The 23,113-nt window shown below is 40.5% G+C and overlaps 2 protein-coding genes across 5 annotated transcripts in view; both read left to right on the top strand.

The window, feature by feature from the left end:
• Positions 1 to 9,358, top strand: part of MOB3B (MOB kinase activator 3B) — a 219,577-nt gene extending 210,219 nt beyond the window's left edge. The window contains exon 5 of the mRNA XM_086685440.1: positions 9,254 to 9,358. Coding sequence (XP_086541566.1) covers positions 9,254 to 9,265 — 12 coding nt within the window. The 3' untranslated portion in view covers positions 9,266 to 9,358. The remainder of the gene's footprint in view (positions 1 to 9,253) is intronic.
• EQTN (equatorin) overlaps positions 1 to 23,113 on the top strand; it is a 31,261-nt gene that overhangs the window by 1,577 nt on the left and 6,571 nt on the right. The window contains exons 2-6 of one of the 4 annotated variants that reach the window (XM_086685426.1): positions 3,234 to 3,462; positions 9,254 to 9,403; positions 16,691 to 16,990; positions 20,679 to 20,765; positions 22,730 to 22,819. In XM_086685426.1, the coding sequence (XP_086541552.1) occupies positions 3,447 to 3,462; positions 9,254 to 9,403; positions 16,691 to 16,990; positions 20,679 to 20,765; positions 22,730 to 22,819 (643 nt within the window). In that variant the 5' untranslated portion in view covers positions 3,234 to 3,446. Of the gene's footprint in view, positions 1 to 3,233; positions 3,463 to 9,253; positions 9,404 to 16,291; positions 16,455 to 16,690; positions 16,991 to 20,678; positions 20,766 to 22,729; positions 22,820 to 23,113 lie in introns of those variants that run through there. The other 3 variants (XM_086685429.1, XM_086685428.1, XM_086685427.1) reach the window with 3 other exon arrangements.

Below are 23,113 nucleotides of genomic sequence, written 5' to 3'. Positions count from 1 at the left end.
CCTTCCCTGTGCCCATTACTCTGCAAAAGTGAGGGTAGGGCTTTCTCTGTCTCCACGATCTTCTCTCGCCATCCACTTTTCACAAACTGAAGCCAGACTACTCTTTCTGATTCCCAGACCTGAATCCCTTTCCCCCCACAGTGTCCTTCAGAGATAGCCCACTCCCACCAGAATGGACTCATCTCCTCTCCTCAGCAGGGCCCAAAGCAGGCCTGTCACAGGTTAGGGGTGATTTATGGATGGTACCATCTATCATCACCCTTACTTCATAGAATAAAGGACATTTTGACACCAAAAGAATAAAAAAAGTAGATCTAAGCATAAGAACCAGTCTGCTAATTTCCGCTAAGTACTTAAAGTGTTTCTTCTGTAGAACGCTGGCCGATGCAACCTGGTTGTAATGCAGTTGTTTGAAATCGTTATAAGCTGTGTTGTTTGTCTGGTGGTGGTGCCGATGCTTTTGCCTGGGGAGTCCTGAATGCCCAGAGGCACTTGCTGTGCTTGGCCAGTGCAGCCCTTCCGTACCTGGTCAGTCTCAAAATGATCCTGCTTGCCCGACCGCCTGTAAGAGAATTTCACCTGGAGGGCAGGCAGACTCTTTAGGACAGCACAGGGAACAAGCCCACACCACCTCCCTGCTGCTGCCACAGCCTCCACTGTAACTGGAAGACAGAACCGTTGAGACACCCCCCCCAACCATGAGACCCTTTTCTCTTTTCTTGAGACCCTTAAGACTGTTGATGCTTGCCCATCCTCCCTTCTCTTCCTTCTCTGTCGTTAGCCCAAGCCAGCCTAGAACACAGAGAACTAGAACCATCAGGTCCCCTTTTTTGGTGAAGGATCCTTCCCTTCTCCCCCAGTAGGTGGTTTCGGGGGGAAGGCAGACAAGAGTAAAGATAGTTTGTGTGCTAGCCATAGTCTGAGTCTGGGTTTCTGTCTAAACATATTTAAAGGAATGATTATTTGCTCGCATCCTTAATCAGAATACTTTTCACAGAATCTAAGCTGGAATATAGAAGCAGTAAAGAGAGGAGGGGGCTGCTGGATGGGGATGGACTAGAGAGGACAGGAAATGAGAGACTCTCATGAGGTGGAAAACAAGATGGTGGGAGTATCCGAATTAGAGAGCTACCAGGAGAGAAAGTTATGCCAGAGAGTGGTGTTTGAATTTAAGATTCCAATTTTATTTTTTGCTATTCGTTGCTGCATAATTAAACATGCCAAAATGTAGTGGCTTGAAAGAACACCCATTTTATCATATCTCATGATTTTGTTGGTCATGAATTCAGGTGGAGCTCGCCTGGGCAATCTTTCTGCTCCACATGTCAGAGGTCACTCGGCGAGGTTCAGCTAGTGGCTGGGCTTGCGGCTGAAGCCAAGATGGTGTCACTCACACGCCTGGTGCTTTAACAGAGATGCTCAGACTGTGCTCAGCTGGGCCCCTCTTCTTCTCCATGTAGTCAAGGGCCCTCTCCATGGGGTGTCTCCAATAAGGGGCCCTTACATGGCCACTCGGAGCTCCACAGCTAGTATTGTAGGAGACAGGAGTAGAAGTTGTGAGTCCCTAAAGTCTGAGCTACATTTTCATATTAGTTCTGATACTTAGAAGACTCTTGAATTTTCTGTGTAGACCATCACATCATCTGTAAATGACAGTTTTGTTTCTTCTTCTCCAATTCTTCTATTTTCTATTACATTTTGTTGCCTTATTGCACTAAATAGCAAGTACAAGTCTTAATAAAAGCACTGAAATATTTGAAGGGGTGCCTGGATGGCCCAGTCGGTTGAGCCTCCAACTTCGGCTCAGGTCATGATCTCGTGTTCCGTGAGTTCGAGCCCCGCATCGGGCTCTGTGCTGACAGCTCAGCGCCTGGAGCCTGCTTCGGATTCTGTGTCTCCCTCTATCTCTGCCCCTCCCCTGCTCATGCTCTGTCTCTCTGTCAAAAATAAATAAACATTAAATTTTTTTTTAAAAAAAGCACTGAAATATTTATAATTTTGTCCTTACTGAATATTTACCAGTCTGTGCTTTAGATCATAAATTTAAAAGTAAAGAAATATGAAATCATAAAAGAACTCAGACAAAATATTGATTAAAAAAATTTTTAAGTGTATTTATTTATTTTGAGAGAGAAGCAGAGAGAGAGAGAGAGAGAGAGAGAGAGAGCTGGGGGGGGGATCCCAAGCAGGCTCCATGCTGTCAGTGCAGGGCCCAATGCGGGGCTCTAACTCAGAAACCATGAGGCCATGACCTGAGCCGAAATCGAGAGTCAAACGCAGGGGCATCTGCATGGCTCAGTCAGTTAAGCTTCTGACTTCGGCTCAGGTCCTGATTTCACAGCTTGTGGATTTGAGCTCCACGCTGGGCTCCGTACTGACAGCTCAGAGCCTGGAGCCTGCTTTGGATTCTGTGTGTCCCTCTCTCTCTCTCTGCCCCTCCCCCACTCACACTCTGTCTCTCTCTCAAAAAATAAGTAAACATTAAAGTCAAATGCTTAAGCAACTGAGCCACCCAGGTGCCCCCAAAAGGTTGATTTTTTTAAACTAATCTTAGAGTTGGCAGGGGGAGTAAACTATTTTAAACAAAAAACAACATGGAACTACTGGCAAAACAAATAAATAGATACAAATTGAGGAGAGGAAGCAAAGGTGGAAGGGGAAGAAAACTAAAGAGGAGCTAGTGGAATGACAAGAGAGTTATTTTAGGAGGCAATAAAAGGGGTGTGGGAAAGATTTTGGATGAAGAGGATTTTAAGGAAATTTTGTAGCATATACTGTATGATGCATTCACTCTTTGTGGCCTGTTCGTTTTTACAAAAGGCACAACCTGGGGCACCTGGCTGGCTCAGTTGGTTAAGCGTCCGACTTCAGCTCAGGTCACCATCTCATGGTTCTTGAGTTCGAGCCCCTCGTCGTGTTCTGTGCTGACAGGTCAGAGCCTGGAGCCTGCTATGTTTGGATTCTGTGTCTCTCTCTCCCTCTCTCTGCCCCTCCCTTGCTTGTGCTACCTCTCTCTGTGTCTCTCTCTGTCTCTCTCTCCAAATTAAAAAAAAAAATAAGCATTTAAAAATAAATAAAGGCACCTCTTGCTTTACAGACTTCTATTAAGACATTATAACTACGGTGTGTTTACTGTGTGCCAGGTGCTGTGCCAACTGATTTACATGTGTTACCTCACTGAATTACCATATCGACTCCACGAAGTAGTTACCATAATTTCCCCCATTTTATAGATGAGAAAACTGGTCTCGAAGAGATTAAGCAACTTGCTCAAGGTCAAACCAATAGTTAGTCAGAGAGTGGAGATGTAAACTCAGATCATCAGACTCAACTCAAAGCCAGGACTCTTAATCACCACACACCTCTCCTGTGGCGGCCCTTTCGGGGCACCTAGGAAGGAGTAGAGCAGCTTGTGAGGAGCTAGATGCCCATTCAGAGCAGCTGGAATGGAACCAGGACAAGGTAAGGACCCACCAGGCTTTCCTGGGTGTCACTGGTGCAACTACTTTGCAGAATTAATCTGGAGGGGCACTTCTGACGCTGAAGAACAGAATGCGTTCATTTTAGTTAGTAGGCATTTACAAAGTGGGTTACTTCAGAGGCAGGAGTATTTGTCATCAGGGCATGGGCGAATAGAACAGAAAGCTACAGAGTATTAATCTACTTGCATCTACACAAGTGAGGTGAGTCAAGAGCCAAGCAGGAGTCTGACGTCTCAGCAGAGGCTGAACTGAGCAAGCGTCTCCCTTAGTTGCCCTGACAAAGGAAACGCTTCTCATTAGTATGATATCCTCATATGGAAAAGCACATGCATTCAAAGTAAATGGTGAGTCAGTGCAGAGCAAGAAGGTCAGGGAGGAGGCTGGGAGGGAGCTGGGTAGCAAATAAAAGATCAGACCATAAGGGAAAGAGTCTCACTTATGTACTGAAGAGGTGATGTCTTCAGGGCTTCTTAGGTTCTGAGACCTGTCGCATAGGGTGATGTCAGTACAAATAATAAACTTTGCACCTGTGGCTTTGTGTTGCCTCACTTCACCTGCCTGATGCTCTCTCTGCATGAAAGGACAACCCGAGGGACCAGAGTGGGCAGGTCTGTAAGAGTCACGTGCAAGTGGCCACTGCCGGGTTCTCTTTGTTCCATTAGTGGAACAGGAACAGGACAGCACAATCCTAGTAGGTCTGTAGCACATTCCCCACGAGTTTTCATGCAGATGGCCTTTTGCCAACATTCCCAACTTAGTCCCCAAACTACTTAGACCTTCAGTGTATAAAATGGGTTGTTACAAGACATTGTACCTATAAAATTCATTAAGGAGCCTCTCACAAATATTTTTTGCAACATTTATTTTTGCACCTCCTATGTGCTAGGGTCTGGGGATCCAGCAGTAAACGAGATACACAGAGTCTCACAGAGCTCATATTCTAGCAAAGAAAGACTTTCAGGAAGCAAATACACAGGCAAAGGTTTCTTTAGGATTGTGACAAGTTCTCTAAGGATAGGCTCAAGGCACTGTAAGAACACACTAGGCTCAAGGTACCGTAAGAACAGGAAAACCTGACCTGGTCTTGGGTCTGAAAAGGCTTCCCTGGGGGAAGCACATTTAGACTTATACCATCAAGTTTGTCTGGAGTTAGCCAAGCAGGTAGAAGGGAAAGAGACCTCCAGGCAAAGAGGGCAGCATGGAGAAAGACCCTTGGGCAAGAACAGGCTTGGCACATTTGAGGGGCTGAAAGAGCATCTCCGTAGCTATGGCCCCATGAAGGAGGCAGCATGGAGCACGCATGCAGCTGAATAGGGAAGTAGATCACAGAAAATAAGCCTGTCCGATTCCAACACCCAGAATAGATGTCCGTCCTCTGAGAAGTAGTTCCTTGTTTCTCTCAACACCGTGGGTCATGTAACGAAAAGACTGGTTTTTTGTATTGCTTGCTATGAAGAATAGCAATTGTATGCCAACCTTGAACATGATCATGGGACTTTACAGTTGCATTTTAAGCTGTTTCCTGCTTAACTGGGTCCCTGTCTTTGCTTTTCTCTTCCCAACCCTCACCCCCATATTTTATTTATGCTCTGCAGTTATATCCTGTGCCTCTTATACACTTCCTAAAATCCTTTCTGGGATAAGATGGGCCAAACAAAGATCACATAAAATCAGTGTAAATGTTATAATGACTTGTTCAGTCAGCCTTGGTCACTGCCCAGGTTCCCAGTTACATTCGAACACGCCCACTTCACATTCCCACTTGGAGGGCAAATCATTTAACTTCAATCTATATCCAGAGGCCTCTAGTTTTCATTAAAAGACTAGTTAGTATCTTTGGTCTTTTGACTGTGTGAATTCCCCTTTAGAAGATGTGAACATGGATAATCACTCCAAGTTGAATGAGAAGATATGAGCTAGGGGCAAAAGGAATTAGAACAGGATTTGGGACGAAGGTGATCACTGAGAAGAAAGTAAGAGAGGATAGTGTTCAACAATACAGAATATTTCTGAACCCACTAAATCTCAAGGTAACTACATTGTTACTTCCCTCTTCGTCTTCCTGAAAATACCCATCCTTAAATCCTTAGGTCAAACACAGTAGGCATCTGTGCCAGGGTGGGGTGGAGGGATTCACAATGGCCCAGAGCTCAAGCAAGGTGAAGAGGGCATTGGAGTAAGAGGAGTGGGAACCGAATCAGAGTCAGGAGGGAATCCATGGTGGGAGAGGATGTCCTGGCATGGGCTGTTGGAGCCTGGAATTCTTGGAGAAATGGTTGGTTCTAGGGCTAGGGCAGAGAAAATCCAAAATGACTATGGAATAATGAGCATCAAGAACCTGGAAAATGTTCATATGCTTTAAGGTAGAAATTCCACTTTTAGGAATTTCTAAAGGAAATAATCATAAATGCTGAAAAAATTTTAGTCATAACTATGCTCATTACTTCATTGTTTATAATAAGGAAAACTGGAAACAACCCAAATTACAAACAATAGGGCAAATGACCCAAAAAAGTTATGAATATTCACTAAGTTGGATGTCTTCTAGATGTTGAGTTTATGAGAATGAGTTTATTATAATTTATAATGTTAAATTATAAATTCAACATCTAGATCCAGTTTGAGCACAAGCTCTGAGGTCTGGCTCTTCACTGCAGCCTTCTAGAAGCCCTTCTGATATGTCTTCTGTATGCCAGCATATATCAGTGCCTTGAGGTGGGGTTGGCCTTCTAGCTGATTCAAGACCTTGACTCCTGCTCTCAAATACCATCTGTCCTTCAGGGTTTACACCATTTAGCCCTCCATCTACCACCCATCCACCATCATTACCTTTTGTCATCCTCCAAACCTGCCCTAATTCACCCATTGGCACCCATTTCCCACTTCCTCTTGTTCCTCTTGTAGGGAACTTCCTTGGCCACATGGGCAGTGCATACAACAGCTTGGTCTCTCAGTTTACGTGACATCCCAATGCCAATGCTCTTCCCCTCTAATCTAATTTAGCAATCTGAAACCATGCCCTTGGACCTCATTACCACACTGCCCTGTTTCAGCTTTGAAATGTTAAACTCCCAGACCCCACTGTAAATCTCTTCTTCCACTCTTTTCTTAGTAAACTCAATGTTCTGGCCCTTCTGTTCTAATACACCCACCCTGTTTCTCTGGATCATTGGATAGCCGTTAATTAGCAACGTCCTTATGACATAGGTTAACTGGAAGTTTTAAACGTAGCATTTAAACTACGTTTAATTAATTGTAACAATTAATTGTAATTGTTTAATTAGCAACGTAATTAAACAATTTAAGCATGTCCACATTACATGCAATCTTTCCTTGCATCTTCTATTATGCCATGAATGAAAGATCTAATTTTAAATCCAAGTGTTTAACATCAACAAATACTTTCTTTTATGCAGTGGGTGAATTTACTATTCAGATTTAAGTATTCAAATTAATGTTTTAAGGAAGGTTTTGGTGGTTATGTTCATGGATGGCAACAACTGATTTGTGCTTTATGGAACTTACTGGTGTTTAATAGAGTCTGTCAAAGATTAGGGGGCACCTGGGTGGCTCAGCCAGTTAAGTGTCAGACTGTTGATGTCAGCTCAGGTCATAATCTCATGGTTGATTGTGAGATTAAGCCCCACATTGCATCGGGCTCTGCGCTGATAGCGTGGAGCCTGCTTGGGATTCTCTTTCTTTCTCCCTACCCCTCCCCTGCTCATGTTCACTCTCTCACTCAAAATAAATAAACATTTTTTTAAAAGATCAGGATGAGTTGACAGTCTCCAAAAATATATGTTGGGTCATTTCTTAATATTTGTGTATCTTCCACTTTATTACCTAGTCTGCTTATATTAAGTTTCTGAGTAGGAAACTGATATGTTTTGCCTCTTAAAAAACTGGATATATGAAAATATTACCACCTCTAATCCTTTTAGGCATGAAGAAAAATGATCTGTATAGAAATTTTTGAAGTAAATACATTCGGGAATAAAATTCAACCCAGTAAATGACTCAAATACCTACTTGGTGCAATATTTAATTTACCCATTTTCCAGATGAGCAAATTCAGGGTCAGAAGGAGCTGACTTGTCCAGGATCACACAGGTAGGAAGGGATAGAGCTAAGACCCAAACATATGTCCTCTTACTCTGGGTTCAGTGCTCTTGCAGGAGAAAACACCAAAATAGGAGAGGAGCTTGTAATCTAGACACAGTCAACAAACATGAAAACATTTAGGAACTAGAACATAATCAGAGGTTATGAATTATATCTAATGACATTCTTGGTATTAGAAATGGTTCCTTTTCAGGGCAACCTTTAAAAGTCAATGTACACTCGTGGGGTTTTGTTTTATTTTGTTTTGTCTTGTTTTAGGAAAAGGCTCTATTTTGGGTAATAGAGTATTTACATTTGTGGAAAGGTTAACTATAGCCTAAAATGATGATGACATCCAAAGAGGGCATATTCAGTTTTAGTTTTCCTAACATCTTCCCAAGAACCCAAAGGAGTTTATCTAGTATTAATGTGCTAGGGTTGACGTAACAGGGCACACTGAGCAGCTTTAACACCAAAAATGTGTTGACTGCAAGTCCTCAAGTCTCGAAGTCCAAGATCAGAGTGCCGGCAGGACTGATTCCTTCTGAGGGCTGGGAGGAAGAATCTGTTCCACGCCTCTCTCCTAGCTTTGGGTGGTTTGCTGACAATCTTCGGCGTTCCTTGATTTCTACTGCATCACCTAATCTCTGCCTTCTACTTCACATGGCATTCTCCTTGCATGTGTCTGTGTCCAGCTCTCCCTTTATTATGAGCATTCCAGTCATATCGCATTAGGAGCCCACACTCCTTCAGTATGACTTCCTCTTAATGGATCACATAGATGGTGACCCCATCTCCAAGCATGGTCACATTCCAAGGTACTAGGGGGTTAGGACTTCAACATATGAATGCAGGGGAGGAGGCGTGTCTCAACCTGTAACACCTAGTAATATGTTGTAAAAAGAGTACTGATCATGGGACAAAGGACAATTGGAATTTGTTTTTTATTTTTTTTTCAACGTTTTTTTATTTATTTTTGGGACAGAGAGAGACAGAGCATGAACGGGGGAGGGGCAGAGAGAGAGGGAGACACAGAATCGGAAACAGCCTCCAGGCTCCGAGCCATCAGCCCAGAGCCCGATGCGGGGCTCGAACTCACGGACCGCGAGATCGTGACCTGGCTGAGGTCGGACGCTTAACCGACTGCGCCACCCAGGCGCCCCTGGAATTTGTTTTTTAACTTAGTTTCACCAAACACATTGTTTTTAAAAAAATCTGCCATAGCTGCACTCTGCCAGTTCCACTACCTGTAGAGAGGGTTTGTCACATCAGAAAATAAACATAACCGTCCTGGGAGTGCACGAGGATTTAGAAGAGAGAAAGATAGATGACAAAAACACAATTTTGTTTATGTCATTAGGAAGTGCTTCGTTGACTTGTGGCAGGTAAGTGATTCCTGAACTCATTTTCAAGCACTTGATGTGTCATGCAGTGTGTCATACTCTGGGCATACCGTAGTCAACCTGTTTCTCCAGCTGGTTCCTTCTCTCTGCCACACCAGCTACAACTGGTAATTCCACTGGATGCCATCTCTCCCCCCACCCTGGGAACCTCTGTCTCCTGAGTTTCATCACGGCTGGGCTCCATCATGCAAAACTGTGATGGTCTACAGCAACCTGGTGCGTGCCGAGTTCAGCTGTGTCTCCTTTTCTATGTTTGCACCTTGTTAGATACCAAAGTAAAGAACTGCAGAGGCCTTCGAGCCCTTTATGCACATCTCTTCTCCCCCTCCCATTGCTCAGAAGAATGGGCCAGAGAGCCTAAAGAAAACAGTGCTGTAAACAGGACCAACTTTGATCTTGACCATCTTTTCTTTCAGGGTAAGTCCTCTCTGCTTCCCTTCATCCACTTAGGCAATTACATTCCTAGTCAGGTGCCCCTCTAGTTCGTCAGGTATGCCCAGTAGAGACACCAGGTTGGAATTAATTTGTGAGCCTTCATTTTGCTGAAAAAACTTTCAAGTCTTTTCAAATTTGTTTAGTTTTTTCCTGATGCTTCTGTAATTTTAATTAGGAATATTCTCTAATGCCGAGAGGCTATCTATCAATAATAATTAAAATTGAGAGAGAAGGAGTTAAGTGATCCTTTAATATCACGAAGAACAATATTGTTGATACTGTCCATTTGATTTAGGCTTCTATTTCTTATTATATAAGCTATTATATGAGAAAAATATGGATAATATTATTAATTTTATTAATATAAGTATAACAACATAATTAAGCCCTTTTCTGACTACCTAAATATTAGATTATTTTTTCTTTTTTTTTCAATATATGGAATTTATTGTCAAATTGGCTTCCATACAACACCCAGTGTTCATCCCAAAAGGTGCCCTCCTCAATACCCATCACCCACCCTCCCCTCCCTCCCACCCCCCATCAACCCTCAGTTTGTTCTCAGTTTTTAACAGTCTCTTATGCTTTGGCTGTCTCCCATTCTAACCTCTTTTTTTTTTCCTTCCCCTCCCCCATGGGTTTCTGTTAAATTTCTCAGGATCCACATAAGAGTGAAAACATATGGGATCCGTCTTTCTCTGTATGGCTTATTTCACTTAGCATCACACTCTCCACTTCCATCCACGTTGCTACAAAGGGCCATATTTCATTCTTTCTCATTGCCATGTAGTACTCCATTGTGTATATACACCACAATTTCTTTATCCATTCATCAGTTGATGGACATTTAGGCTCTTTCCATAATTTGGCTGTTGTTGAGAGTGCTGCTATAAACATTGGGGTACAAGTGCCCCTATGCATCAGTACTCCTGTGTCCCTTGGGTAAATTCCTAGCAGTGCTATTGCTGGGTCATAGGGTAGGTCTATTTTTAATTTTCTGAGGAACCTCCACACTGCTTTCCAGAGTGGCTGCACCAATTTGCATTCCCACCAACAGTGCAAGAGGGTTCCAATTTCTCCACATCCTCTCCAGCATTTGGCCACTCTGACTGGCATGAGGTGATATCTGAGTGTAGTTTTGATTTGTATTTCCCTGATGAGGAGCGACGTTGAGCATCTTTTCATGTGCCTGTTGGCCATCCAGATGTCTTCTTTAGAGAAGTGTTTATTCATGTTTTCTGCCCATTTCTTCACTGGGTTATTTGTTTTTCGGGTGTGGAGTTTGGTGAACTCTTTATAGATTTTGGATACTAGCCCTTTGTCTGATATGTCATTTGCAAATATCTTTTCCCATTCCGTTGGTTGCCTTTTAGTTTTGTTGATTGTTTCCTTTGCTGTGCAGAAGCTTTTTATCTTCATAAGGTCCCAATAGTTCATTTTTGCCTTTAATTCCCTTGCCTTTGGGGATGTGTCAAGTAAGAAATTGCTACGACTGAGGTCAGAGAGGTCTTTTCCTGCTTTCTCCTCTAGGGTTTTGATGGTTTCCTGTCTCACATTCAGGTCCTTTATCCATTTTGAGTTTATTTTTGTGAATGGTGTGAGAAAGTGGTCTAGTTTCAATCTTCTGCATGTTGCTGTCCAGTTCTCCCAGCACCATTTGTTAAAGAGACTGTCTTTTTTCCATTGGATGTTCTTTCCTGCTTTCTCAAAGATGAGTTGGCCATACGTTTGTGGGTCTAGTTCTGGGGTTTCTATTCTATTCCAGTGGTCTATGTGTCTGTTTTTGTGCCAATACCATGCTGTCTTGATGATGACAGCTTTGTAGTAGAGGCTAAAGTCTGGGATTGTGATGCCTCCTGCTTTGGTCTTCTTCTTCAAAATTACTTTGGCTATTCGGGGCCTTTTGTGGTTCCATATGTATTTTAGGATTGCTTCTTCTAGTTTCGAGAAGAATGCTGGTGCAATTTTGATTGGGATTGCATTGAATGTGTAGATAGCTTTGGGTAGTATTGACATTTTGACAATATTTATTCTTCCAATCCATGAGCACGGAACGTTTTTCCATTTCTTTATATCTTCTTCAATTTCCTTCATAAGCTTTCTATAGTTTTCAGCATACAGATCTTTTACATCTTTGGTTAGATTTATTCCTAGGTATTTTATGCTTCTTGGTGCAATTGTGAATGGGATCAGTTTCTTTATTTGCCTTTCTGTTGCTTCATTATTAGTGTATAAAAATGCAACTGATTTCTGTGCATTGATTTTGTATCCTGCAACTTTGCTGAATTCATGTATCACTTCTAGCAGACTTTTGGTGGAGTCTGTCAGGTTTTCCATGTATAATATCATGTCATCTGCAAAAAGTGAAGGCTTAACTGCATCTTTGCCAATTTTGATGTCTTTGATTTCCTTTTGTCATCTGATTGCTGATGCTAGAACTTCCAACACTATGTTAAACAACAGTGGTGAGAGTGGACATCCCTGTCGTGTTCCTGATCTCAGGGAAAAAGCTCTCAGTTTTTCCCCATTGAGGATGATGTTAGCTGTGGGCTTTTCATAAATGGCTTTTATGATCTTTAAGTATGTTCCTTCTATCCCGACTTTCTCGAGGGTTTTTATTAAGAAACGTTGCTGAATTTTGTCGAAGGCCTTTTCTGCATCGATTGACAGGATCATATGGTTCTTATCTTTTCTTTTATTAATGTAATGTATCACGTTGATTGATTTGCGAATGTTGAACCAGCCCTGCATCCCAGGAATGAATCCCACTTGATCATGGTGAATAATTCTTTTTATATGCTATTGAATTCGATTTGCTAGTATCTTACTGAGAATTTTTGCATCCATATTCATCAGGGATATTGCCCTGTAGTTCTCTTTTTTTAATGGGTCTCTGTCTGGTTTAGGGATCAAAGTAATACTGGCTTCCTAGAATGAGTCTGGAAGTTTTCTTTCCCTTTCTATTTCTTGGAATAGCTTGAGAAAGATAGGTATTATCTCTGCTTTAAACGTCTGGTAGAACTCCCCTGGGAAGCCATCTGGTCCTGGACTCTTATTTGTTGGGAGATTTTTGATGACTGATTCCATTTCTTCGCTGGTTATGGGTCTGTTCAAGCTTTCTATTTCCTCCTGATTGAGTTTTGGAAGCGTGTGGGTGTTTAGGAATTTGTGCATTTCTTCCAAGTTGTCCAGTTTGTTGGCATATAATTTTTCATAGTATTCCCTGATAATTGTTTGTATCTCTGAGGGATTGGTTGTAATAATTCCATTTTCATTCATGATTTTATCTATTTGGGTCATCTCCCTTTTCTTTTTGAGAAGCCTGGCTAGAGGTTTATCAATTTTGTTTATTTTTTCAAAAAACCTACTCTTGGTTTCGTTGATCTGCTCTACAGTTTTTTTAGATTCTATATTGTTTATTTCTACTCTGATCTTTATTATTTCTCTTCTTCTTCTGGGTTTAGGCTGCCTTTGCTGCTCTGCTTCTATTCCTTTAGGTGTGCTGTTAGATTTTGTATTTGGGATTTTTCTTGTTTCTTGAGATAGGCCTGGATTGCAATGTATTTTCCTCAGGACTGCCTTCGCTGCATCCGAAAGCATTTGTATTGTTGTATTTTCATTTTCATTTGTTTCCATATATTTTTTAATTTCTTCTCTAATTGCCTGGTTTACCCACTCATTCTTTATTTAGTAGGGTGTTCTTTAACCTCCATGCTTTTGGAGGTTTGCCAAACTTTTTCCTGTGGTTGATTTCAAGTTTCATCGCGTTGTGGTCTGAAAGTATGCATGGTAGGATTTCAATTCTTGCATACTTATGAAGGGCTGTTTTGTGACCCAGTATGTGATCTATCTTGGAGAATGTTCCATGTGCACTCGAGTAGAAAGTATATTTTGTTGCTTTGGGATGCAGAGTTCTAAATATATCTGTCAAGTCCATCTGATCCAATGTATCATTCAGGGCCCTTGTTTCTTAACTGACCGTGTGTCTAGATGATCTATCCATTTCTGTAAGTGGAGTGTTAAAGTCCCCTGCAATTACCACATTCTTATCAATAAGGTTGCTTATGTTTGTGATTAATTGTTTTATATATTTGGGGGTTCCCGTATTCGGCGCATAGACATTTATAATTGTTAGCTCTTCCTGATGGATAGACCATGTTAATTATTATATAACGCCCTTCTTCATCTCTTGTTACAGCCTTTAATTTAAAGTCTAGTTTGTCTGATATAAGTATAGCTACTCCAGCTTTCTTTTGACTTCCAGTAGCATGATAAATAGTTCTCCATTCCCTCACTTTTCAATCTGAAGGTGTCCTCAGGTCTAAAATGAGTTTCTTGTAGACAGCAAATAGATGTGTTTTTTTTTTTTTTAATCCATTCTGATACCCTATGTCTTTTGGTTGGAGCACTTAGTCCATTTACATTCAGCGTTATTATTGAAAGATACGGGTTTAGAGTCATTGTGATGTCTGTAGGTTTCATGCTTGTAGCGATGTCTCTGGTACGTTGTCTCACAGGATCCCCCTTAGGATCTCTTGTAGGGCTGGTTTAATGGTGATGAATTCCTTCAGTTTTTGTTTGTTTGGGAAGACCTTTATCTCTCCTTCTATTCTAAAGGACAGACTTGCTGGATAAAGGATTCTCGGCTGCATATTTTTTCTGTTCATCACATTGAAGATCTCCTGCCATTCCTTTCTGGCCTGCCAAGTTTCAATAGAGAGATCAGTCATAAGTCTTATAGGTCTCCCTTTATATGTTAGAGCATGTTTATCTCTAGCTGCTTTCAGAATTTTCTCTTTATCCTTGTATTTTGCCAGTTTCACTATGATATGTCGTGCAGAAGATCGATTCAAGTTACGTCTGAAGGGAGTTCTCTGTGCCTCTTGGATTTCAATGCCTTTTTCCTTCCCCAGATCAGGAAAGTTCTCAGCTATTATTTCTTCAAGTACACCTTCAGCACCTTTCCCTCTCTCTTCCTCCTCTGGAATACCAATTATGCATAGATTATTTCTCTTTAGTGAATCACTTAGTTCTCTAATTTTCCCCCTCATACTCCTGGATTTTTTTATCTCTCTTTTTCTCAGCTTCTTCTTTTTCCATAATTTTATCTTCTAGTTCACCTATTCTCTCCTCTGCCTCCTCAATCCTAGCCATGGTTGTCTCCATTTTATTTTGCAGGTCATTAATAGCATTTTTTAGCTCTTCCTGGCTATTCCTTAGTCCCTTGATCTCTGTAGCAATAGATTCTCTGCTGTCCTTTATACTGTTTTCAAGCCCAGCGATTAATTTTATGACTATTATTCTAAATTCACTTTCTGTTATATTCTTTAAATCATTTTTGATCAGTTCATTAGCTGTTGTTATTTCCTGGACGTTTTCTTGAGGGGAATTCTTCTGTTTTGTCATTTTGGATAGTCCCTGGAGTGGTGCGGGACTGCTGGGCACTTCCCCTGTGCTGTCTTGAATAACTTGCGTTGGTGGGCGGGACCGCAGTCAGACCTGATATCTGCCCCCAGCCCACCACTGGGGCCACAGTCAGACTGGTGTGTGCCTTCTCTTCCCCTCTCCTAGGGGTGGGGTTCACTGTGGGGTGGCGTGGCTCGTCTGGGCTACTTGCACACTGCCAGGCTTGTGGTGCTGGAGATCTGGCGTATTAGCTAGGGTGGATCCGCAAGGTGCACAGGGGTGGGAAGGGCAGGCTCCACTCACTTATTCTTCAGAGGTCCGCTTCAGGAGGTCCCTGTGGCACCAGGAGGGAGTCAGACCTGCCGCTGGAGGGATGGATCCGCAGAAGCACAGCTTTGGGGGGTTGCGTGGTGCAAGCAAGTTCCCTGGCAGGAACTGGTTCCCTTTGGGATTTTGGCTGGGGGATGGGCGAGGGAGATGGCGCTGGTGAGCGCCTTTGTTCCCCAACAAACTGAGCTCTGTCGTCCGGGGGGCTCAGCAACTCTCCCTCCCTTTGTCCTCCAGCCTTCCCGCTTTCCGAGCAGAGCTGTTAACTTATGACATCCCAGATGCTAAGTCGCGCTTGCTATAGGAACACACTCCATCCGGCCCCTCCGCTTTTGCAAGCCAGCCTCGGGGGCTCTGCTTGGCCGGCGGGCTGTCCCTCCGCCCCGGCTCCCTCCTGCCAGTCTGTGGAATGTGCACCACCTCTCTGCCCTTCCTACCCTCTCCCGAGGGCCTCTCATCTGCCCTTGGCTCCAGAGACTCAGTTCTGCTAGTCTTCTGGCGGTTTTCTGGGTTGTTTAGGCAGGTGTAGGTGGAATCTAAGTGATCAGCAGGACGTGGTGAGCCCAGCATCCTCCTACGCAGCCATCTTCCCCAGGTCCTAGATTATTTTTTCAATCAGTATGTGAGGTAAAGGTGGGTTTCATTGATAAAAATGTTTTAAGGAAAACAAATATTTTATATTTCATGAAGGATACAGGTCATATATATATATATAAAAGATGAGTTTCAAAACACTTTTCCTAAAGAGTTATAGTTAAGGTAGTCCATGAACCAGAACTGGCAGGGCATATGGCTTGAATCTTGGTATCTCTAATTGGTTTTTAACAGATACTTTGCTGCAGCTATCCAAAAGAACACATAATATTGTAATGCTCTGAAAACCAAAGCATGTTCTCATTTTGTTAGCAACAATATTCATGGTTCTTTAAAATCCAGGGACTAACAATTCACATTATTTCATGAAAATATATTTCTTAATTTTCAAAGAAAGTCTGATAATGGTTTTTCTTTTTAAAAAACTAGAAACCACCAGAGTACCAAAGATAAAATAGATGTCAGATTGAGTCACAAAGCTTTTGGAAACTCCTACCCGACATTCTGACCTCCACTTGGCAGTGACATCATAATGACCTAGCTAGTTGTCGGATCTGCTGGGCAACAGAAAGGAAACCCTGAGGAGACGCAGTAGATAACTGGATAAATCATATCATTTTCCCAATGAATTTTATATTGTATATTTTTGTATCTGGGGTTTTTTCCTCACAGCTCCCCAATATGACTTCCCATAATGATGGTGAGAGTAAGTATTTAAAGATTTTACAGAAATAGCAGATAAGATAAGATGGAGATAAGATCTCCATTACCCTAGAAAATTGGTATGTGACAGTTTTCTAGAGGTCGATGTAAAGTTTATCATTGGAAATATGGCATAATGTACATTCTAAATCTCGGCCTCAAATCCTTTGTGAAAAAATGTAGCTGAAAAGGGGAAAGTAGTAAAAGAACTCAACATATTTCTGAACATTCCTTTTACAGAGTCTGGGGACATGATGTTATCGGAAATGATGCTACCTGAAAAGCAAGGTAAACAGGCACTGGAAAATAAGGAACCACCGGAAAATAAGGAACCGCTGGAAAACAAGGAACTGATGGAAAATAAGGAACCGCTGGAAAACAAGGAACCACCAGAAAATAAGGAACCGCTAGAAAATAAGGAACCTCCAGAATATAAACCACCGGAAAATAAGGACCCACCAGAAAATAAGCCACCGGAAAATAAGGTGGATACTCCTGCTAATGAGAAGAATGGCAATTATTATAAAGATATAAAACAATGTAAGTCTTTAAAGTTTATAGCAATACATATGCAAAAGCTATTTATTCTGGTTTGATTTATTTTAACTCTTTTTAAAACTCTATCATTTTATTTCCTACATCTTAAATTCCTATTTACCTTCTAAATGTTTCCATGTGTAAAATGAAATTTTTATTTTTTTTCATGAGACACTTTGTTTTCATGAGACACTATGAAGTTTAACAAGATTCTTTCAATAATGGTCTGTAATTAACAGAGGGCACGTGGCATTCTGGTGATTTGCAATTGATCTAATTGTATGGTTTTTTGTTAACCAAACTTTCTTTGGAGGTGTGTATCCATTTTCTAGGGCTGCTAAAACAAAGTACCACAGACTGGGTAGCTCAGAGCAACAGAAATTTATTCTCTCACAGTTCTGGAAGCGAGAAATCCAAAACCAAAGTTTTGGTCATGCTATACTCTCCCCAAAGCCTCTAGGGAAGGATCGTTCCTTGCCTCTTCAAGCTTCTGGTAGCCCCAGGCATTCCTCAGCTTGTCACGAATTCCCATCTCTGCCTCCATCTTCACATGACACTCTTGCTCTGTCTCTCTGTCCATTTCCATCTTCTTGTAAGGACACCATATCAGATGAGGATCCCAACCTACTCCAGGGTGACTCCATCTTTTTTTCCCTGCCCTACCCTACCCTACCCCACCTTACCCTGCCCAGCCCTGTCCAAGGCGGCCAGACTAAGAAGCTGACTTCATCTTGATTAATTTTATCTTCAACAACCCTATTTTGAATTAGGTTTCATTCTGAGGTGCTGGGGGTTCAGACTTTTGGAGGGGGGGCAAAATTCAATTCATGTCAAGATGACTTTAAGATGTTTGGAAGGTCCATCAAACTTGAGTTTATTCATCATTACTCATATGGGCTTTCTTTCCATCTCCTTGTAAGGTCCACCATTCTAAAAAGTGAAAAGTTCCTAAGAAACTCTTGTTAAGAATAAAAACAGGGGTGCCTGGGTGGCTCAGTCGATTAACCATCCAACTCTTGCTCTCAGCTCAGATCATGATCTTGAGCTTTGTGGGTTCGAGCCCCATGTGGGGCTCTGTGCTAACAGCATGGAGCCTGCTTGGGATTCTCTCTCTCTCTCTGTCCCTCCCCTGCTCCCTCTCAAAATAAATAAACTTTTTAAAAATGAAAAATAAAAAAATTAAGATTAAATCTAATTATCTTGGGATTCTTATTAACATTAATCAAATTAAAAATAGAAATACAATCAAGATATAGACATATATATACATGTACAAATATATACACTCAAGTACTTTGATCACAATAATGTGTAAGTTGTATTTCTATTTTCTCTTTGATGAATCAATATCTGTCTTTTGTAGGTGCAAAAAACACCTGATGCTCAGAGAGGTCAATTGCCAGGTTTCATAGCTACCAAAAGCAGAGTCAGGAGGAGTCGGATCTAATCTGTCCAGGATCAGACCGCCACTATGGTGTGCACATGGTTCAACCATTCCCCTTTCAGGATGTACCTCTGGAATTAACAGAGGGTATAAATCAAGAGCCTGATGATAACTTTGATTAAAGAAAAAAATCATTCTTACACACACAAATACATACAAAACATAAATGAAATCTTACCAAAAATGTGTCAAGATTTACTTTTCTCATTTAACACCTCAAGCTCGTTTCACATCTATCCACTAGGTGGATACCTAGTACTCCAGAAAATGATGTCCCATAATTGAGCCACTATCTTTTTTAAAGAATTAGATTATGTGCAGTTTTTCCCTTGGACATTCTTCTCATATATGCTTAAGTGTATCTCCCTTTAGATAGATACCGAGTACTGGACATTGCTGAATAAAAAAATGAATCTTTAAAAATATTGATAGATACCACCAAATTGCCCTCCAAAAAGCATCTACCAATTTATTTATTTATTTGTTAATGTTTTATTTTTATTTTTCACAGAGAGAGAGAAAGAGAGAGAGTGAACAGGGGAGGAGCAGACAGATAGGGAGACACAGAATCCAAAGCAGGCTCCAGGCTCTGAGCTGTCAGCAGAGAGCCCGAGGTGGGGCTCGAACTCACAAACCGTGAGATCATGACATGAGCTGAAGTCGGACGCCTAACCGACTGAGCCACCCAGACACTGCCAAAAAGCATCTACCAATTTATAGCCTCCAAGAATGCTCCACAATCTTACCTACAATGAAAATTGTTAACCATATTTTGTGAATATAAATGAGAATTTTCCATGACTATTTTCATTTGCATTCTGATTACTTATGAAGTTGAGCATTTTTCTCTGTATTTTTGGGATATTTTTATTCCTACTTCTATGATTTGCCTATTCATATCCATGGCCCATTTTTCTATCAGGTTGTATTTTCATGTATTTGTAGGGGCTCTTTTATGTTTAGCAAATTGTTTTTGCTATAGTAATAGTTAACAGGTATTTTCCCCCCAGTCTATTGCTTATCTTTAAAACCTGTTTAGGATCTTAATCACAGAGAAAAATTTTAATTTTATGAAATCAATGTTGATTATTTTTTTAAAAAATTTGTATTTTGGTTAGATAGGTCTTATTCAATCCAAGATAAATTATTTTCCTATTTTTTCAAATGATTTCATATTTTTGTCTTTAACTTTTAGTTCTTAAATCAGTTATCTTTGTATATGGCATAAAATAGGCATGAAACTTTGTGTTTTTCAAGGAGAATTGCCTAATATTGAACACCAATTCCCTACTTATGTGAAACCCATTTAATATATACTCTCATTTGAACTTGGGTCAGTTGCTACCTTTTTTATTGTTTCTTTGATCTGTCTTTCCCTGTAAAAATACCACTGTGTCTTAGTTTCTATACTTTCATAACTTACAACATACATGTTGGGCTTTTGCTTCCTTTTGCTACATTTTTCCATAGATCTAGCTCAGAAATTCCTCAAAAATCATTTTACATTAATGGGACTGTGTGTGTGTGTGTGCATGTGTGTGTATGTGTAAGCATGAGTGTAAGCCTGAGTGGTATGACGAATGAATAGATGTGTATGTACTAAACATACATATGTATTCACGTACATATAAGATTTTCTGTCATTTCATGAGATTTTGGAAAAAAGAGACATGTATATATATTCATATGTCAATGATTCAGTCAGCCATCTTGATCCAATCTACTCTTACTCTGGGTGGATATATCCATTGGTTTTGAATTATAACCAACCCCACTGACAACTTTTAAGAGCAAGAATCTTTATGTATATATGTAAATGTGAACATGTATGGGAGACTGTGATTGTTATTGTTATTGAAATATATGCTGTTTAAGCTATTCTATAATCTAACAGAAGGTTCAGGGGCAAACTAATGCTTCTTACTTGGCTTTTGATTATATCAATACAGTGATAATAATATACACCTACAAATCTACTTTAGCACTTGTTATAATTTCCTCAATAATTTCTCCTTGGAATGTTATTTAATATCAAGATACCAATTTGGCTTTTTCCCCCATGAATTTTATTTTTAAACCATGCCCCATTTCCTCAATTTGTAGATGAAGAATATCTCAAATACTTTATTATTCTTTTCTTGGAATTAGTACCTTTGTTTTAAGAAAAAAAAATCAGATGAGGAAAAATTTAAAGGAACAAGAAGTAACTTAGCTAGTTGCTGAAAATATTTGATCTTGTGTTTTTAGATGTGTTCACAACGCAAAATGTAAATGGCAGCCAGTCTGAAATATCTGTGAGAGCAACAACCGATTTGCAATTTGCTCTAAGAAACTGTAAGTACTGAAAGTAGTGAAAACCACCACTGCAAATAGGAAGAGCCCTTAAAGCAAGATTTCTAAATAGCTCTAGAGAGTATCAAGTAGGAAAAAGGTCTTAGTGGACCTAGTGTCAGAGAATCCTACCTCCAAAATAAGGAGACTCCATACCCCTTGCACTAATAAAGTTAGAAGTCAAGGAGGTTCTTGCATTTCTTAGCCTCATGTTTTTGGTTTTCATGGAAAGATAAATGACTAAATGTATAGCTGTATAAAACAGTATGTCGTTCTTAAGCCCACATTTTTACTCCTTTCTGCTTATACCTTCAACTTCAAATGTTCTTATTTCTTTTTTGTGTCTTTCCACCAAGCATAATGAATTTGCTAAATAAAGCTGTTGCCAGCATGTGAGTTTGGAGGCCATTAACAGTCTCCAAAGTACATATACATATCTATATGTATATGTTTAAAGATATACATATCTTTCACCATGAAGTGTTGGCAGCTCAAATCTATAAAACCCCCAAGCATAAAACAGAAGACAAGGAAAAGAGGATAAAATTAAATAGAGAAGAGAGAATGTGTCTGGCTCTGGCAACTTTAATATTGGGAAAAGCCAGACTCAGTAATACCTAATTGTTAATAAAAGCTATTTGATAATAATGGAATATTTTGAGAAATTCCAAACCTTGGGAAATAAATTAGGGACATTTCAAGGGCATGTGTTAATTAAACACATGGGCACAATTAAACACAAGGGCATGTGTTAATTAAACAAATCACTCACTTTTGTTTGTATACACCAAACATCATCTTAAGTTGTTTGGGACAAGAGACAGAAAGGCAGGTCTTAGACCAAGTAGCTCAAATTCCTTAAGAGATGGATTTTTGAGGACCATAGGACCCATGAAAGAAATTGCAAAACCTAATTGCTATTCCCACAATTCAGGTCTCCAGAGTATTGTCAAAGAAAGTTGGATAGGGATAAGGAATTGTTGCCATTTAAAATGGGGATCTGACAGAAGGAATTATGCTAACATGGTAGGGACATTCTAGAGGAGTAAGCCCCTCAAGGAGTTGGAACTCTGCAGAAAATTTTTGACTAACAATTGGAACTAGAACTATGAGGGCAAGGGGGCAATCCACATGATTTTTTGCCAAAATAGAGTATGAGGGTTCTATAGCAGACCTCGGGGATTACTTACCAATTTTGTTGGAGTCCTGCCTGAATCATGTCAAGTCTGGAAACAGACTCTCTTTTCCATAGCTTTCTTGCCAACAAGGTACCTGTCATGGTGCTGTTGGTAGCCTCAGTCCGAATTAACTCTGTCTCTATGTAGAACTTTTTCTATAGCGAGATTGCCTGTACTTCGTGTGGAACTTTATTAGTGCCTGCATTAAACAAAATTGACTGAAATGGCCACCATGGGGGGTGGGGAGGGGTGGAAAACGTCTCGGGTCACAATTGTTGCCAAATACACTCTTACTGACATTCCTCCAGAAGAGGGGCACATTATAGACTGAAATACATAGTAAATCAGGCCTGAAAACCCTTGATTTTGTTTTGAATAGTAAAGGAAACGCTTCCCATTTACAAGGATACTGATGTACCTTCCTCTTCCACGTCCTGACACTGACCAGCAACCAAGCTGTTCTGGGCTGATAGTATCACTTCAAGTTCTGCTCAGAATACCATCTGGTATTTACCTCTTTTACCTCTAAAAGAAGCTTCTGGCCCCACAGTACCAGCTTTTCCTCTTTCCCACAAATTATAGGCGTATTAATCCCTTCTCAGGCAACCCATTTTCCCAAAACTTTATTCTTCAATGCCTTCGTCTTTCCCCTCCTTTACGATATCTCAGGAAAATGTCAACATCTTTCTCTTTTTCTTCTATGTTCCATTTTTTAGCTTAAAAAATATGCCTAATCACAGACGTTGTCAATATTTGTATGTGCTGATAATTTATTATCGCTTTTCCTAGATAAACTCCTCAATGAAACAACTACGTCATTCCCTGGGAAAGCCACCAGTGAAGAACATGCTACTGAACCCCTTCAAAAACAATATCGAAGTATTAAAGTTTCTACACATTAGTCATACCTGGAGCATATCATTATACGATTTAATTTAAGTCTCATTACTCTGGATGTCTCATAAAGTAATAGCGTGCTATAAAGAACTTACACAGCTGCAATTTAAAGTCACTTGAAAATCTTTGAAACAATGGAAGTCTGAGTCCATTTTTAGACTTACCTGATGAAGGGAGAGGGTGTGAGCTCTTTTTAAAATAAAATCTATTTTAACAAAATGTATTACACTTATATTTATATTCAACATATAAATATATTAAATACATTTTAATATT

The sequence above is a fragment of the Puma concolor genome, chromosome D4 (assembly GCF_028749965.1).
Source record: "Puma concolor isolate L17-30 chromosome D4, mPumCon1.1.hap2, whole genome shotgun sequence".
Lineage (NCBI taxonomy): Eukaryota > Metazoa > Chordata > Mammalia > Carnivora > Felidae > Puma > Puma concolor.
Note: the sequence above shows the minus strand (reverse complement) of the source record. Positions and strands in the feature narration are given on the sequence as shown.